This window comes from Amaranthus tricolor, chromosome 16, assembly GCF_026212465.1.
Source record: "Amaranthus tricolor cultivar Red isolate AtriRed21 chromosome 16, ASM2621246v1, whole genome shotgun sequence".
Taxonomy (NCBI): Eukaryota; Viridiplantae; Streptophyta; class Magnoliopsida; order Caryophyllales; family Amaranthaceae; genus Amaranthus; species Amaranthus tricolor.
In genome coordinates this window covers 5,544,865-5,561,439 of record NC_080062.1, presented here as the reverse complement: position 1 = coordinate 5,561,439, position 16,575 = coordinate 5,544,865, and the positions used below count along the sequence as shown (strand labels likewise).

Sequence of the window (16,575 nt, the reverse complement as noted above, 5' to 3'; positions counted from 1 at the left end):
AATTGACATTTAACAAGTTCATGATAAATGGAATTTTCAGTTTCAATTTAATAAATCGATGACATTTCAACATAATCAGGAATAAATGATGATATTCCATCATATTGTTCAACCACCAGACCACAATTAAGCTCAACCCAAAAAATACGAAAATCTCAACTTCAGAAGAAAAAGAGAGGCTAAGCCGTTATCAAAATCAACACAAAAATGACTTGTCTTCTTAACTTAGAAAATCATCTTCCACATCCTGGTTGATGATCTTAAATATAACACTATCTTTGAACTCCTTACTGACCAATTTGGGCCTTTTTCTTCTGCCAGAGGCGATCTAGAGCACTGTCGGCATCACCCTGCAAACCCAACCCAAGGATCATTCAAAAAGCAACATACTACTTAGACGACATTTCAAGAGGTCAAATGTATATAACCTTACCCTTATACTAACAAAGAGGTTATTCTGTATTGACCGTTGATAGCAAATAAATAAAACACACAGCAATGTCAAAGCCTTAATCCCAAAAGATTAAGATCGGCTAATAGCAAACAAATCAAACAAACAAGAAAAACTAGATAAAACATAATTATTCTGAACCCCCACCTGAGCACGAATGAAGCCTGAAAGAGCAAAGGTAGTGGCAGTGCCGGTGTAGACACCCCTATCATCCAAGTGACCAATGTTGATTTGAACCGATGCATGGTCCTTAGCAGTAATCAGCCTGTTAGTAGCCGAGCTGAAACAACAAACAAGAACCCATGTCATTGAACCAAACAAACTATGAAACAATTCAAACCAAACAAAAAAAAAAGCAGCTTAGCACATGAGTTCAATCATACCATTTCCTTGGAACGTAAAGATCTATAATCTCTCCCTCATCGTTCTGCATCTTTGCTGAGTTTTTAGGTGATCACACAACTATGTAAATACCTGTTTAATAATAGACAAAATAATCATATGCTCTAAATATAATGACTACAGTGTTCAGAAAGACTATTTGTTATTTTACAAGCATAATCCAACGATCAATCTTTCACAAGCACAAATGTATAGCTTCCAAATCTCCAAATAATCCTAAATTATCATTTACAGTTATACACACAGTTTGCTTCAACAAGCCATTAACTTGATTTGAGAGTTTCAAATTAGATACCAATTACAATCAAAATATCACTCTACCAAATTTTAAATACTAGTAAATTACTATCTGTGGTATTGAAATCTTGCACACTATTGTCCTGTACATGTATGAATTTACAAACTAAAATATTAATTTATAACATAATAAACCTGATTCGGCAAGATTAAAGCTATACTATCAATTTTCATCAATCTCAAAACTCTAATTGAATTACAGCCGAAAAATCGCATTAATACAAATCGTGTTCATTTTCTTTAGTATTACAACAACGACTACAACTTTTGACAAAATTGAACTCCAAACACATCATTTTTTGACAGTTACTTCAAGACATAAAAACTTAATGTAGAGTAAATAAAGCGAGTAATATTATCGATATTAAAAACAATCATGATACTGATAATAAGATTGAACAATAATTCGAAATGAAAAAATGAATACGATGATTGAGAGACAAACCTGAAAAGGAAGGATACAGAGACGGCGCTAAAGTGGAGAACCCTAACTTCTAATAAGAAATAAACGACAGGTTTATAAAAAACGGGTTGCTAACTTTTTTTTTTGCAAGTTTTGGGTTTGGGTTTCTAGTTTCTTGGGCTAGTAGTTTATGGGCTAATATTTAGACTTCACAAAGTCTCATAATTGAGACATGTCTTATATTTAAGTTAAATAGTCTAATAGTAGAAATTTTTAGTTTATGGGTTTCTTATATAGAGGTTGTCTCACCGTGAGACGATCTCATACAAGATAAGCTATTTCAACTTTGGAATTTGAATGAAAAAGAATACACAAATTCTTGTAAGAGACGGTCTCTTTGAGATACCATCTCTAACCGTCTCTTTGAGAGACGTATCTCAAGCCCAGTCCATTAAAGATTAATGTCTATTTACCGTATTTTTAATGCCTACTTATACTATCACTAATACTTAATTAACGTATCCTTAATGTCTACTTTCAATATTTTAAATGTCAACTTATAATATTTTAAAAATATATGATGGACTGGCCTAAACAGAGATGGTCTCTCAAAGAGACCGTATCTCACAAGAATTTGTGTTTAAGATATTGAAAAATAGACATTAAAGATATAGTATGTAAGCATTAAGGAAAATGTAAATAGTCATTAAGAATATGTTAAGTAGGCATTAATCTTTAATGGTCTGGGCTTGAGATACGTATCTCAAAGAGACGGTCTCTTAAGAGACTAGCTGAAAAGAATAACCCGTCCTGTATGCGACCGTCTCACGGTGAGACGAATTCAAAATAAGCCCATAAGCTAAAAAATTAGGCTATTTAATCCAAGTACGAGGCATTTCTCACGGTAAGACCGTGTCATACTCTAAGAAAATTTTTAAAAATTTTAATTTAATTTTCAAAATAAAGCGTCATCATGTCCAACCTAAGGTTAAGTTTGTTTGTTGTTACTAAACAGCAAACAACAGAAGAAACACATTTTTACCACGACTTTTTTCGTTGTTACTAACAGCGAACATAAGAGGGTTAATGTCATAAAGTTTGAAAGGACAAAAAAACAATGTTCAAACAATTTGTTTTTTTTGTCCATTCAAATGTTATGACATAAACATTGTCTTCTTTTTATTCGTTGTTAGTAGTTAGTATTAGCGGACAAAGTTGTGGTAATTTTTTTTCTTTTGTACGTTGTTAGTCACATCGACCAATCTGACCTTACTCTCTTGGAGACGAAGACGCTTATTTTGAAAATTAAAATTTTTTCTGAAATTTAATTCGAGATATTTTTTTAAATATAAGTTTATATTATTGCATCTTTCGTATTTAGACCTTGTCACTTAGTTGGTTTGACTATGGTATTTAGACTTTATTGTTATTATTTGAGCTGAAATCAGGTTGAACATGAATTAAAGGATCTGGTGATAGCTAGTTGGTTTGACTTTGGTAATTAGACTTTATAGAAGGGCGGCTCTAGATTAAAAAGTTGCAAATAAGTCGCTCTAAAAGTGAATATATATATTGAAATTTTGGTGGGGAGATTAAGTGGAAGAACCTTAGTGATCGTTGGCGAAGATATTGTTGCGAAATCATCAACTTTATTTAGGATTAAATATTCAGAATAATATGGATATTGATGAAAGTGTAATGCATGCAATTTAATTGTAAGACTTAAATGGAGAGCAACCACTGAGGTGTTATGTGATAAGAGTTTCTCGACTAGATTAAAAGATAAATTTTACCGAATTGTCGTTCAATTTGCTTTAATGTATGGGACTGAGTATTGGCTAGCTTAGAAGATATGCGCATAAGATATATGTAGTAGATGTGCAAATGTTAAAATGAATGTGTGGACATACCACGATGGATAAATTTCATAACTAGGTTTTCAGAGAGAGCCCACTAACACGTGCAAAGAAGCCCACTAAATACGGCTGTGATAAGGATGAAAAACATCATAATTGATGGAAAAGAGTATTATTGGTCGGCCTAAGTAAAATTGGATGAGCAATTTAAAAATGACATGAGCAAAACTTGATTAAGGAAAAAATTAGTTGAAGATGTCATAATTCAGTCTTAAATCTTGGATAGTTATCTAAACTAGACTTATATCCTTACCTTATTTATTGTTCTGGCCTCTAGGATTGATTGAATAGTTCTTAGACCATGTTCTTAGCTTAATTTTTTATCTAGCATTGTCTCATCATGTTTATTTTGTCTTGCTCTATTTTCCTTTCCTTTGAAAGTTATTCTTAAACTAATAGATTCTTTAACCGTACCCTCTTTTATAGGTATGATTTGCCAATTTTTATCTCTTTTCAAACTCTAATTATAGTACGTATGATTGACATACACTGAATATGATGATAATGTACATATTTTGAGACTTAACAAATTAAGCATTGTATCTATAAAATATTTTTTCACATTTGGTCATCTTTTTCCACATATTGTAAAGAGTGGATACAAGATATTGAATTGTAGGTAAATTGTTTTTTGCAGGTGTAAATCATTAAATATATCTACATTGCTCACCTTTATCGGTGTAAATATGTCAAACTATTTATGTGCAGACTAACAAAGGGTAATTGATAAAACATGAAATCTGATCACTATGTGTAAGCTGTGCAATGGCAATATACTTCCACTGAAATTCAAGATGGTGTTTGCAATGGCAATATACTTCCACTGAAATTCAAGATGGTGTTTCATAATGACGGATTCAGACATTATGTACGAATAACGATTACGAACATGAGCAGGCTTGCTAGGAATTCACTAAGAATTTGACGTGGTCTTATGTTCTTACCGCACAAACCGATTGCCTTAAAATCTACCGGTTGTAGAACTATTATACCAAGCTCGTTAAACTCGGTCTATACTCCTAAAGCCAACTACAGCAATAAATCCTCTACTGTGTATGCCTTCCAATCCTCAAATGATTCCAGAATCCCTTAATAACAAGTTTTATGTTCACTTGTACTGATTCCTGGAAATCGGGCGTGGTTTCCATGTGTGTTTCAGCCAAGTACAACAGAGAAAGATCTTGTCTTCACAATGACAGGAACAAAAGCCAACGAGAATGATGGAGAATTGATAAATATATGAAGCAACACTCGGCAGCAAAAGCTATATAATTGTAGTACATGTTCAAGACAAATGACAGTAATAAAGCACAGCAATCAAAAGTCCAAATAAAAAACAAAATTGGGATAACATTAGGAGACAACTGAGAAGACTCAACGCCTATCTGTTTTACCATTGGAGCGCTTTCCAGAGAACAAGTGCTTAGGTTTGAGATTAGGGATGACTCTATCAGCTTCTCCCCGACGTGCACTCTTGTTCCTCTTGTTAAGAGATTTCTTGGCCAGCTTGATAGCCTTGCCTTTCTGGACAGAGTCCTTTAATCCTTCTCCAGGGATAACTTCAGTGGGTGGCCGTGATTTTGACCTAGACCTTGATCGAGATAGAGTACGCTGTTTCTTGTTGGATTGCTCGATATCCATATCCATGGTATCCTCATCTCCGCCCATATCAGGTGATCTTTGTCTCTTCCGACCCCTTGATTTGCTGCGGGCCCTCTCTATTGCTGCAGAAGGATCTAGACCCAATTTGGACAACTGCCTCCCCATTCTCTCAGTTGTAAACTTCCTATCCTTGTCAAATTTCCTAGGAACAATAGGATTATTCCCTGCGGTACTCTTCTTTAACCTGTGTTCTTGAATGAGCAAGCTTTTCTTTTTCCTGATTGCTGCCAATGCTTCTTTCTCTTCCGGTGTAAGTTCGACACCATCCATCTCAAATTCTTCCTCGGCTTCGTCAGCAAGACGAAGCCCTTCTTCTCTCTCCAGCTCTTCAAGCCTATGCAAGATATCAGGATCGACAAAGTCATAAACATTGTGCCCATCAAGAAATTCTGGCATGATATCCTCTTTCCATTCATCATTGGCTAAGATGTAATGTTTTTTCAAACTAGCCGAGTATACACCTGCTCCACCATTCTCTTCTTCAAGATCTCTTTCAGTTTTCCTCTTTTCTTTCTCAGCCTTCTCCAGTGCTTCCTTGGCCTTGGCTTCCAAAACTCCAGGCGGAATACAAACAGGCCTTTCCTTCTGATCACGAGGTTTTGGCATTGCTACATGAAAACGGTTTAAGCAATCATTAATCTTCTTAGACTTCATCTTCAGTTCCACCCTTTGATCTAACAACCTATCACAGGCTGCATTCTTCACCGCAACAACGCCTTCCTCAGTCAAAGTACTCATTGTTAGAAGTACTCTTGCTTCCCCTCCCTGGCCTACCACTGTTTTCAGAGCCTCAGCTTTCATTTCCATAACCAACTTCTTGTCTTCTTCAGGAATACTATCAAATGGCTGCAAATCAGTCTTATTGCAGACTATGATCAATGGCTTATTCATGAAAAGAGACTTGATACTATGAAAAAGAGCAGCTTGTTGGGCAATTGTATACCCACATGATCCAGAAATATCCAAGAAGAAGAGAACTGCGGCACGCAGATGCGCAAGAGCAGTAATACTACACATCTCAATGATATTCCGATCTTCAAATGGCCGGTCCAGAATCCCAGGGGTGTCTATCACTTGATACCTCAGATACTTGTAATCTGTATGACCAACAAAAAGAGACTTTGTTGTAAATGCATACGGCTGCACATCTACATCAGCTCTAGTGACCTTGTTCATGAATGAACTTTTCCCAACATTGGGGTAACCACAGATCAATATTGTTCTTGTATTCGGGTCAATAGAAGGCAACCTAGCCATGTGTTGCCTAACCTGCTCAAGATAAGACAAACTAGGGCCGATTCTCTTTACCACAGTACACATTCGACCCAGAGCAGCAACCTTAAGACACTTGCATCTGTAAAGTGAATCTCCGTACTTCAACAACTTAACATAATCCTTAGAAATCTTCGAAATCAGATTTCTAGCAGTATTAATTTGGCCAAGGGCAAGCTTGTAGTGATCCTTGTTATACAGAACATGAAGGAGATCACCATAAAAGGGATGAATATCATCAAGCCTTGGAAACTCATCAATGATAGCAGACAGCTTTTCATGAAAATTCTGCTGTGTGTATTTCACCTTTCTCATATAAAACTGACGAAGCCGAGAAATTGCATAACCTTTATGGACAACTGTTGGGGTTTGTCGTTGTGTCCGAGATAGAACAATGTCTATCATTTCTTTCCCATTGGGAACAACAGTAATTTTCTTTAAATTATACTGCACCATCTTTACAAGTTGAAGATCAACCCTGAAGGGTAAAATGTAAAAAACAATGTTACATTTCAAATAAAATGTCTCTAGAAAATAGGAAAATAGCCATGAACAGAAACTTCCAAAGTAAATAAAAAAAACGTAAAAAACCATTCACCAACCAATTCATAGTGCTAGAATTGCATCAATTGAAATATTCAAATAAAGAACACAAAAAAAAGAGTCTTCATGTTGGCTCCAAAGCCTCCAACAAACCCACAATTTTTAAGAATCAAATTATACCAAACTAGCCAATATATATATATATATATATATATATATATATATATATATATATATATATATATATATATATATATATATATATATATATATATATATATATATATATATATATATATATATATATATATATATATATATATATATATATATATATATATATATATATATGTATATATATATATGTATATATATATATATATATGTATATATATATATATATATATAGTAATTGTACTATCTCTCGAATTCAAAATCTTGCATATTAATCTATATAAATTAATAAACCAGCTTATTCAGTTATCAAATACTTCCTCCCTTCGAACAGTAATGTCCTATTTGCTTTTTGCGCTCTATACAATCCACCTAATTCAACTCTTAATGTCTCTATGCATGATTCAAAATGGTGAAAAGTAGATATCAATAAAAATTTACATTGACTAGAATCGAACATGATCTCAGCTACTATGTTTTAAGTTAAAGATTAAAAATAAAGTATGAATAAGGATGATTGACCAGTACGGGAAGGGAGGGATTATTATTATCTAAAACACAAAGTTCTCAACAATTTCAATAGCCTGATTAAATTTCCGCCCAAAAACCCCTTAAAAACCAACCATGTTCATCATTTTTAATTTTCACCATTACAGCAACAATTCCAATAACTTTAAGACACTTTTTCACTCCATAAACCTAATCAAATTGCACTACAAAAACATAATTTCAAAAACAAACAGGACCTCACTGCGGGAAGGGAGGAATATTAAATCTAATACATAAAGTTCTAAGTTGTTCAATCAGTTCTCAACAATTTCAATAACTTAATTAAATTTCCGCCCAAACATCACACAATACAGCAACAATTTCAATAACTTAAAACAAAACTGCACTCCAAAAACACAAAAGAATCGCCCAGCCATAAAATCGCATACATCAACGACATCTAAAAAACCACGAAATTGATGATAAGATCAATAAGGAATCGAGATGTAAACAAATACAGGAAGGATCAAGGATGAGAGACAAACCTGGACAGGAAGGATAGTCGAGAACGGAGCTAAGAGGTTTAGCAAGTGTCTTGAGAAATGCTGAACCCTAATTTCAAAAGGGGTAGAAACCAAAGAGGTTTAACAACCGGGTTTCTAAATAGGCTAATTTTATAGTTTTGGGCTTGCGTTTCCATTCTAATGGCTAGAACTTATGTTTGAGGCCGAGCACCCTTGGCAATTGAATCCATCAAATTTTTTCCGCACCCTTGTATAAGATCATCTCACCGTGAGACGAGTTTATACAAAACACTCATTATATTAAAAGTTTTTATTATTAGACTATTTAATCCAAGTATGGAGCACCTCTCACGGTGAGATCGTCTCATACAAAAATTTGTGAATTTTTTCAGCTTTTACAAATTGTTGTATGAGACGGTCTTTTATATGTGATGCGTTATATATATGGGTTAAAAGCCCAACTAAAGATCTCATTGTAAGACATGTTTTATTCATGATTAAATATTCTAACTATGGGCCCCTTTGTTATATGATTGTCTCATCGAGAGACGGTCTCTCATATATCATAAAAATAGCTAATATTTTAAACACAAATTTTTGTGAGAGACCATCTCTGATTAGGTCGGTCAATATAGAAAAATGTAGAGTAAGAGTAGGCATTAAGCTTTAATGGATGGTCTCTCGAGAGACTGATTGTATTTTAAATAGTCACTTTACAAATTATTGTATGAGAAGTCTCAGACGCCCTTCACACTTGAGTTTAATAGCCCAAGTCCAACTAATATGTAAATTATTAATAATAAACCAACCTTTGCTTGATCCGTTGAAAATAAATTCACATATTATTTATTTTTAAATAAACCCACCTATTAGATATATTTGCTAAAAATTAAACCATTTATCTATAACAATCTTCAATGCTTCTTGTAAATCAAGAATTATGAATAAACAATAGTTGAGTTTATTTTCAATAATTATACCAAATATGTGGATTTATTCAAAAGTAAACAATAGTTGAGTTTCATTGTGATATGTGCTTCATATATGAGTTAGATAGCCAACTAATACAAATTATGAGAATATGAACTCTTTGTTTTGAGGGTGTCTCTTTGAGAGAAGGTCTCTCACAAAAGCAGTTATATCCTCTTTGAATAATTAAATACTCATTTTTTTGTTTTTGGGGCTCATCTCATACAAAATTTGCTTATAAATTAAGTGATTTACTATTTAAAATGACTTGTTAAATATTAAGCAACTAAAATGAATGTTTTAACTATAAAAGTAATATTTTAATTAATATAGTTAGACTATCTAGATTAAATTAAAACTATTTCACAATAGAAGAGTCTTAAATGAGATAATATAAGTATTGTTATATCTTCAAATAAACTTATTAGTAATTTAACTTGGAACTTCACCTAAAATAAGTTTGGGAGAGTATACCTTAATACTAGCATTTTGTATAGAAGTAGGGATCACCCCACAACAAAGCACATAGCCACATAGACAATATTATTTTATTTTCATTAGTATTAAGTATTAACACTATTTTGTGACAAAAACTAAAAAACAAAATCTTGAACGTTCATTACATTACTTCTTTAATGAGCCTTCTTTCACATCTATCAATATATCATCAAGGCATGAACCCACCACACCTTAGTGGAGCAAAATCAGTACCCATCACAATTGTGGGATAAGATTAGTGACACATTAATTGATTCTGATAACTACACGAACAAAAAAGTTGAATGGACAAGAATGTTTTTTTCTTAAGATATTCAACATCTTTTTCACAACTTTTTAAAAGATATTCAGCATCATTTACATTTTTTATCCGTCCCGATTTGTGATAAATTTTAGGCTTTAAGAGAAAACTAAAAAAAGATCCTTGTATATGTAAAGTTTCGGCTTTTTTTCCTTCAAGTAGGTATTGTATAATTTTTCTTTTTTCATCTCATCAATGTCAATAAATATACGAATTTAAAATCATATAATGATAGGTACAAAATATAATTAAAGAACTGATTTTTTAATAATAAAGATCAACTCAATTTGAGTCACTTCATAAGCTGGCCCGTGGGCCGTTGCACCACAAAATTACCCCAAAAACGGTCCTACTGAGCATGTTTAACATGTTCTACCGCATTAAGCCCTTGAAAATTAGAGGCCTCAATATTAAATTATGTAGTATGTGTCAAGTATAATACAAAGTTAATAGAAAAAATCATAATATTTAAAATTACACAGAATTTTAAAAAATTTATCAGTTTTTATTCCGCCCATGCGGAGTAAGATCAAATTCAGCACCAAAAAAAATGACAGCATAAACCAAAGACTTTGAAATTTCAAGCATTCTAGTATGGCAGTGTTGAGAAAGACTAACATTAAAATTAGAGCTTCTACAAGTACATCTTTGCTTATACTTTGATGCATTGTTCTTTAGATTCAACATTTTTGACAATCTATAAAGAACCGTCTAGAATTACGCTAAAACGTACAAGAAATCAATCATTCGAACTGAGAGCATCGTTCTAACAAGAATTAGCTCGTTTCATTGGCATGGAGATTGCAGTCCAGGAAAGGATATTTACAACCTAACAGATAGAATATACAACAGAATACATGAATATACAAGAGGATTCGTGTAAAAAAGGCGAGCACATTGTTATCGATCACCAGATTGATAAACTTCGGCTTCAACTTAAGTGTATTAATCGAGACGAATTCGGCTAAGCTTCACTTCCTGCAGGAGTGGACAAGTTGGTCCATAAAGCAATTACGCTCATAGACAACGCGATTAGTATAAGGATTCCTGCGACCGCCTTGTCCCATACCGAAGATATCCCATGAACATCCCTGTGAAAAACGGAGAATTAAAAAAGAAACTATGTATGTGAATACATAATCCTCTATCCCGATTATAAACCACTTTATATATTTAGCAAGTTAAATGCTAAATCGTTCCATATTATCCTTAAGGGGGTGTTTGGATGTAGAGATTCAAAGGAAGGGATGGGAATTTTGAAAAAGAAAGTCTCAAGTCCTTTTTCTTTACAAGGGGAATAGGGAAGAGACTTAAATTTGATCGAAGTCCCCCAAAAGAATGTCCTTAGGGGGGCAGGTTAGACTTTGGGATGTGTTCGGTAAAACAGCTTTTTGGACAATTCTAGCTTATTTAGGTACAAATACTAGTATTTTTTAAATTAATTGGTTGAAAATTTTTATTGTTGTGCATCAGCTAACTTACAACAAATTGCTCCCATCAGTGTGTTCAAAAATTAGTGTGTTCAACATTAGCAGGTCAAATCAGTTAATAAAATCAGTTGGTCAAGTCGGTCAGTCTAATTTGTTATTAGACATTTTCCAAAGATCTCAACTTTAACTCTAATATAAGAAATAAATAAACAGTTTTTGCCCCAAAGTCTCATCTCAAGTCTCAACTAAAAGTTCTTTTTCATTTGCCAAACAGCTCCTAAATGAATAGTGATAGCCTAGTTATAGTATTTGATTTAGTCAATTCCTTGATAGCCGAAAACATAGCCTATTATTCGAAGACGAAAGGTGTAACAAGCATCAAAATTTCAGGAAAATTAGAGTTCAGCAAAATGTACCTCAAAACAATACTGGATGGAAATATGAGTATAAGGCAAAGAACCGTTGTCGAACCCAGAATTTGAAAGCAATACCATATGCTTGGTATCGCAATCGCGACTACATAGACGAGGATCAGTAGTATAACTGTGAGGCCTAGGAATCGTGTCTTGTCTTTCGCCAAGTCTGGCTTGTCGGGGAAAAAGAGCTCGTCTATATTGAATCTCAGGCAGTAATTTATTATAGGAAACACTAGCATGAGGTGAATTGCGTAGCTTAAACGAACAATGGCATTGATTACTAAAGATATCACGGTACCATGACCGATCTGATCGAAGTTCACCAACATATCCGCATTGATAGAATCCCCAAATAGTAGGTAACCGAAGAAGCCGATAGAAAAATAAAAGAGAGCACATATCAAGAGTGATATCCTGATAGCCAATCTCATGTCTGAAGGTTCCCCAAGCTCTGCTCTGACCGGATGAACTGCAAAAACAAGTAAAATCGATCTATAAAACGCTGAAAACAACCACGCAAACTGGGGCCGATAAGGGGGGAGAGGAGCCTGTGCCCTGGGCCATCAAAAAAATTAGAAAATGACGCTTTAATACTTAATAGTTAAGGCCTACAATAGTATATTTAGTAATTAGGGGCTCATAATTAATGTTTCACCCCGGGCTTTTCAAATCTCAACTATTCTGGTGAGAGACCGTCTCTCAGAGACGACCTCAAAACAAGAAGCCCACATTCTTATTTTCTTTAATTTGTATTAATTGGGCTATTAGCCCATATATCTGATGCGCCTCTCACAACAATTTGTATTCAAATCTCAAGGCGGCCTTAAGTGGGCTTTTTCTAGCATTTGTGATAGGGTGCGGTTAGATGGTGGTCCGAGTTGGATTATTGATATTGTTTTATCAAACATGATTCCTTAATAAAATCCTACCCACCTTTTACTTCAAAAAAACTAGATTACGAACAGAAACAACCTAAAACATCATTAAGCACCCTTACCATTGATTTGGTATCCAAACGCAGTCATAAAAACCGGGAGTGTCGTAAACAGACTAAAGATGGCTCCTTTATCCGAAAAATCTGGCATTAGCCTCAAGTTTTGTGTTTTCCCTTCCAATAATGCTTCTATTGCCATGAACGAGGATATGACGATAAACACCACCGCGAGAAGTATGGCTAGTAACGAAGTGTACCGAAGTGAATCTAAATTAGGAAAACATGGACAAGGTAAGAAATTAAATTAATACAGCTTGAATCCCGACATAGCTCTAACCCACATGGAAACGACAATGTTAATCTTATTGATGATGCAGAAAATTTCAAGAACTGACCTACACGACGAAATAACACCAATGGAAGGATGACAATAAGCACAACAAAGAGAATCGCAAACGAGCGTGACGTCCACCAATAAAATCCAAACCATTCCTGTAGTATTCCTGTGTGTATGGTGCTCCCGGACTGGGTTCCTGCAAGTACGTCCCCTGAAAACCAAAACAAAATAATTAAGGAATATGTCACATGTATAACGGGCAGTGTAACGTACTTCGCTATTATTACTTAATAGTCCATTCATTGGAAGGGTTTTACAAGGGGTCCTAAACCAAATGTTTAGGAAAGGTTAACATGATTAATACGAATCCACACTAGAGTTCTTAGATCAATCCCCAATTATAATCCACTCAAAGAAACCCTATGCTTGGGAGTTGTATCCTCAATATAATCTCGGGTAAATTGTTAATAATAAACCAACTTTTGTTTAATCCGCTGAAAATAAAAGCATCTATTATTTATTTTCAAATAAACTCCCCTATTAGGTATATTTGCTAAAAATAAACCGAGTTATTGTTTATAAGAATCTTCAAAACTTTTTTGTAAGTCAAGAGTTAGGAATAAACAATGGTTGAGTTTATTTTCAGCAATTATACCGAATAGATGGTTTATTTAAAAATAAACAATAGTTTGAGTTTATTTCAGCTGATAGAGCAAAGGTTAGTTGATTAACAAAGCAATAACAAGATACATAAACAATCAACGATTCATATGGACGGCAACTAGGACTGATCTCATATAGCCAACCTTAATCTTTTGAGATTAAGACTTTGAAACAGATGCTGATTGTTTACGACTTTACGTAATGCAAATCACTAATTGTTAAAGAGTTTCTGCTTTTTTTTTACTTGTAAGAATCAAATATCACTTGAGAGTATTATAAACTACGACATTCCTAACATGGGAAAGTTCCAAATAAACAAAAAGTAAAGAACACTCCAAGAAAACATGTGAAAGTCACCAAGATTATTCTTCTTCATTTTTCTAGGAATTTTCTAAAGCAACTTCATATTTTAACTACCACCCCTAAATTGATTTATCTAATTCAATTTTTGCTAAAACACACAAGCTTCTATGTAATTCAAACACCAACTCATAGTGAAAATGCGCAATCGTGCTAATGGAACGGTGATTTAGTCACAAGAATGATAAAGTTATCACAACCACATGTATTGGCCAATAACATGACATATCCCGTAAAACGGCCTAAAACACAATTTATTGCCCCTATTCAACACGGGAAATATCCGTTAGGACTGTTTCTAAAACCTCTACAACATGGCTATTGTTTCTAAAACCTTTCCAACACGGCTATACGATGCATCCCTTGTTCTTGAATCATGCACCAAATACACAAAAGAAATGATTACTAAAAACCCATAGTTCAGCAAACCACGAAACAGATAAGTATCCCAAAATTAATAAACTTTATGTTTATCCCACCCTCCTACGTCCCCATGTCTTGGGTAATGAAATATTAGGTTGGCTATTCATCCAATGTATGTTTATTCGACTCTCCCAACCCTCATCATAAGGAGCTAATCTAGTGAAAGAACATCTCTCGGTGAGATGAACCAAAATACAGGCCCATACGCTAATAATTATGTTCAGTTGGCTATTCATCCCATGTATGTTTATTTGACTCTCCCAAACCCATTGGGCTAATCTTGTAAAAGCCCGTCTCTTAATGAGATAATCTCAAAATAAATAGTTTATAAGCTAATAATTATGTTAGGTTGGCTATTCACCTAATATGTGGAAAGCTATCTCACGCTGAGAACGTCTATCCTAAGAGGGAGCCACCTAATGGTGACATTGGGACAAATGAATGCTTATGGATTGCAAGCAATTAATAACAAACCAATAGTTAATACCAATAATTTACAAAATCCAAATAAAGCAACCCAAAATTTCCAAAATTAGAAAACTTGAATAAAACAAACTTACCAATAATTATGAGATAAATAATAAGACACCCAAAACTTGTAATAATAACACAAATTTGCAAAGCAAGAGCACCAATTCTTCCAAAAGATTCACCCATTAAACCAGCATATGAAGTTGATTTTCCAGAATGAGTATACCTTAACATAAACTCTCCAGTAATATCTCCCATCAAAGCAACAATTAGAACAACAGACAAAGAAGGGAAAACACCCAAAACCTTAAATGTTGCAGGAATTGACATAATTCCAGCTCCAATCATGGTTGTTGATATATTGAATACAGCACTTGCTAAACTTGCTCCTTTTTCCCCATTTATATCAATTGGTGATTGAATTTCTTGTAATAATGGAATCCCTAATTCTGTATCCCTCTCTTCTTTTTCCATTTTGGGTATTTTTTTTTTGATGAAATAAAGATTAAATCTTGTTCTATTTAATGGGTTTTTGATGGAATAAAGATTAAATATTGTTTTAATGGGTTTTTGATGTAATAAAGATCAAATATTGTTCTACTTAATGGGTTTTTGATGAAATAAAGATTAACTCTTGTTCTATTTGATGGGTTTTTGAAGAAAATAAAGATTAAATCTTGTTCTATTTAATGGGTTTTTGATGAAATAAAGATTAAAATCTTTTTCTATTTAATGGGTTTTTGTTTGTTGGAAATTGAAAAGGTTTTGGTGATCTTAAAAGTGTAAGGTAGATGGATTATTATTATTAAATAAAATAAAGGAAATGAATAAAATGGCAATTAATCTATATTTTATGAAATCTAGATCTTATGAAATGGATAAATGTATAAAGGTTTATGCCAATTGCCAGCACAGAGGAGGAACCTACCAGGTTCACATAGTACGTCACTATTGTTTATAGGAGTAGACTAGTAGAGTAGTAATCCTTTCTTGAATGCCGTCTTTAGTAAGCGTCGTATCTTTTTGATTTTTCTAATTATCAAAATAAGTAATAGAATTACAACTTTGAATCATTGGAAAACTTGACTACAATTTATACTTTATATAATGCTTTCTCACTTTTAAATTACTTGTAATATTAGTAATATTTGCATTATTTATTAATTATTTTTAATTTATAAATTAAAATATATTAGTCAAGTGGAATCTTATTTGATTTATCTCGATGCAAAGATTAATCTCAAATTTTAATAATTTTTATTATGCATATTAGATAGGAATGTTCAAAACGGGTACCGAGTCGACCCGGATCCAGAAATCCGGGTACCCGCTTTTCCGGGTACTTAAAAGTGTGACCCGGTTAACCGGGTCGGATACCAGATACCTGGTTTTGTTTATTTAAAAATTGTGTTTTTTTCCTTATTTCTTTTTACATTTTTTTTCTATATAAAATTCAAATTCTAAGTTTTTTACATGATAGATTTACCTAATTAAAAATTTTAGTGGATATAAGTTGTTTACCTAATTTAGATTTTTATTTTTTCAAAATTGGAGCTAAATTAGGCAAAATATTTATGTAATTTATTTTAGCAATTTCGTACTAACTTAGAATTTGTTACATATAATTGAATGAAAAAGTG

General features: G+C 33.3%; 3 protein-coding genes across 3 annotated transcripts; all 3 read right to left on the bottom strand.

The window, feature by feature from the left end:
• Positions 1 to 17: 17 nt before the first annotated feature.
• On the bottom strand, positions 18 to 1,746 carry LOC130803124 (40S ribosomal protein S21-like). The gene is made up of 4 exons (XM_057667310.1): positions 1,596 to 1,746; positions 835 to 925; positions 599 to 731; positions 18 to 350 (listed from the first exon to the last, which is right to left on the bottom strand). The coding sequence occupies exons 2-4, from the start codon at positions 882 to 884 to the stop codon at positions 288 to 290; spliced, it is 246 nt and encodes an 81-aa protein (XP_057523293.1). The 5' UTR covers positions 885 to 925; positions 1,596 to 1,746; the 3' UTR covers positions 18 to 287.
• Positions 1,747 to 4,705: 2,959 nt separating this feature from the next.
• LOC130803121 (nucleolar GTP-binding protein 1-like) lies at positions 4,706 to 8,335 on the bottom strand. The gene is made up of 2 exons (XM_057667303.1): positions 8,155 to 8,335; positions 4,706 to 6,881 (listed from the first exon to the last, which is right to left on the bottom strand). The coding sequence occupies exon 2, from the start codon at positions 6,857 to 6,859 to the stop codon at positions 4,844 to 4,846; it is 2,016 nt and encodes a 671-aa protein (XP_057523286.1). The 5' UTR covers positions 6,860 to 6,881; positions 8,155 to 8,335; the 3' UTR covers positions 4,706 to 4,843.
• Positions 8,336 to 10,479: 2,144 nt separating this feature from the next.
• Positions 10,480 to 15,904, bottom strand: LOC130803120 (amino acid transporter AVT6C-like). Its single transcript, XM_057667302.1, has 5 exons — positions 15,025 to 15,904; positions 13,077 to 13,229; positions 12,745 to 12,948; positions 11,748 to 12,216; positions 10,480 to 10,992 (listed from the first exon to the last, which is right to left on the bottom strand). The coding sequence occupies exons 1-5, from the start codon at positions 15,407 to 15,409 to the stop codon at positions 10,866 to 10,868; spliced, it is 1,338 nt and encodes a 445-aa protein (XP_057523285.1). The 5' UTR covers positions 15,410 to 15,904; the 3' UTR covers positions 10,480 to 10,865.
• Between the last annotated feature and the right edge of the window lie 671 nt (positions 15,905 to 16,575).

Bases quoted from the DNA above. Each gene is read 5' to 3' on its own strand.
- LOC130803124 (XM_057667310.1), bottom strand. From the start codon at position 884: ATGCAGAACGATGAGGGAGAGATTATAGATCTTTACGTTCCAAGGAAA. The intron at 732-834 runs GTATGATTGAAC...TTGTTGTTTCAG, and splicing joins CTTTACGTTCCAAGGAAATG to CTCGGCTACTAACAGGCTGA. The intron at 351-598 runs GTGGGGGTTCAG...TTGGGTTTGCAG, and splicing joins CAGGCTTCATTCGTGCTCAG to GGTGATGCCGACAGTGCTCT.
- LOC130803121 (XM_057667303.1), bottom strand. From the start codon at position 6,859: ATGGTGCAGTATAATTTAAAGAAAATTACTGTTGTTCCCAATGGGAAA.
- LOC130803120 (XM_057667302.1), bottom strand. From the start codon at position 15,409: ATGGAAAAAGAAGAGAGGGATACAGAATTAGGGATTCCATTATTACAA. The intron at 13,230-15,024 runs GTAAGTTTGTTT...TTTGGTTTTCAG, and splicing joins TATTTATCTCATAATTATTG to GGGACGTACTTGCAGGAACC. The intron at 12,949-13,076 runs GTCAGTTCTTGA...TTCCTAATTTAG, and splicing joins GGTGTTATTTCGTCGTGTAG to ATTCACTTCGGTACACTTCG.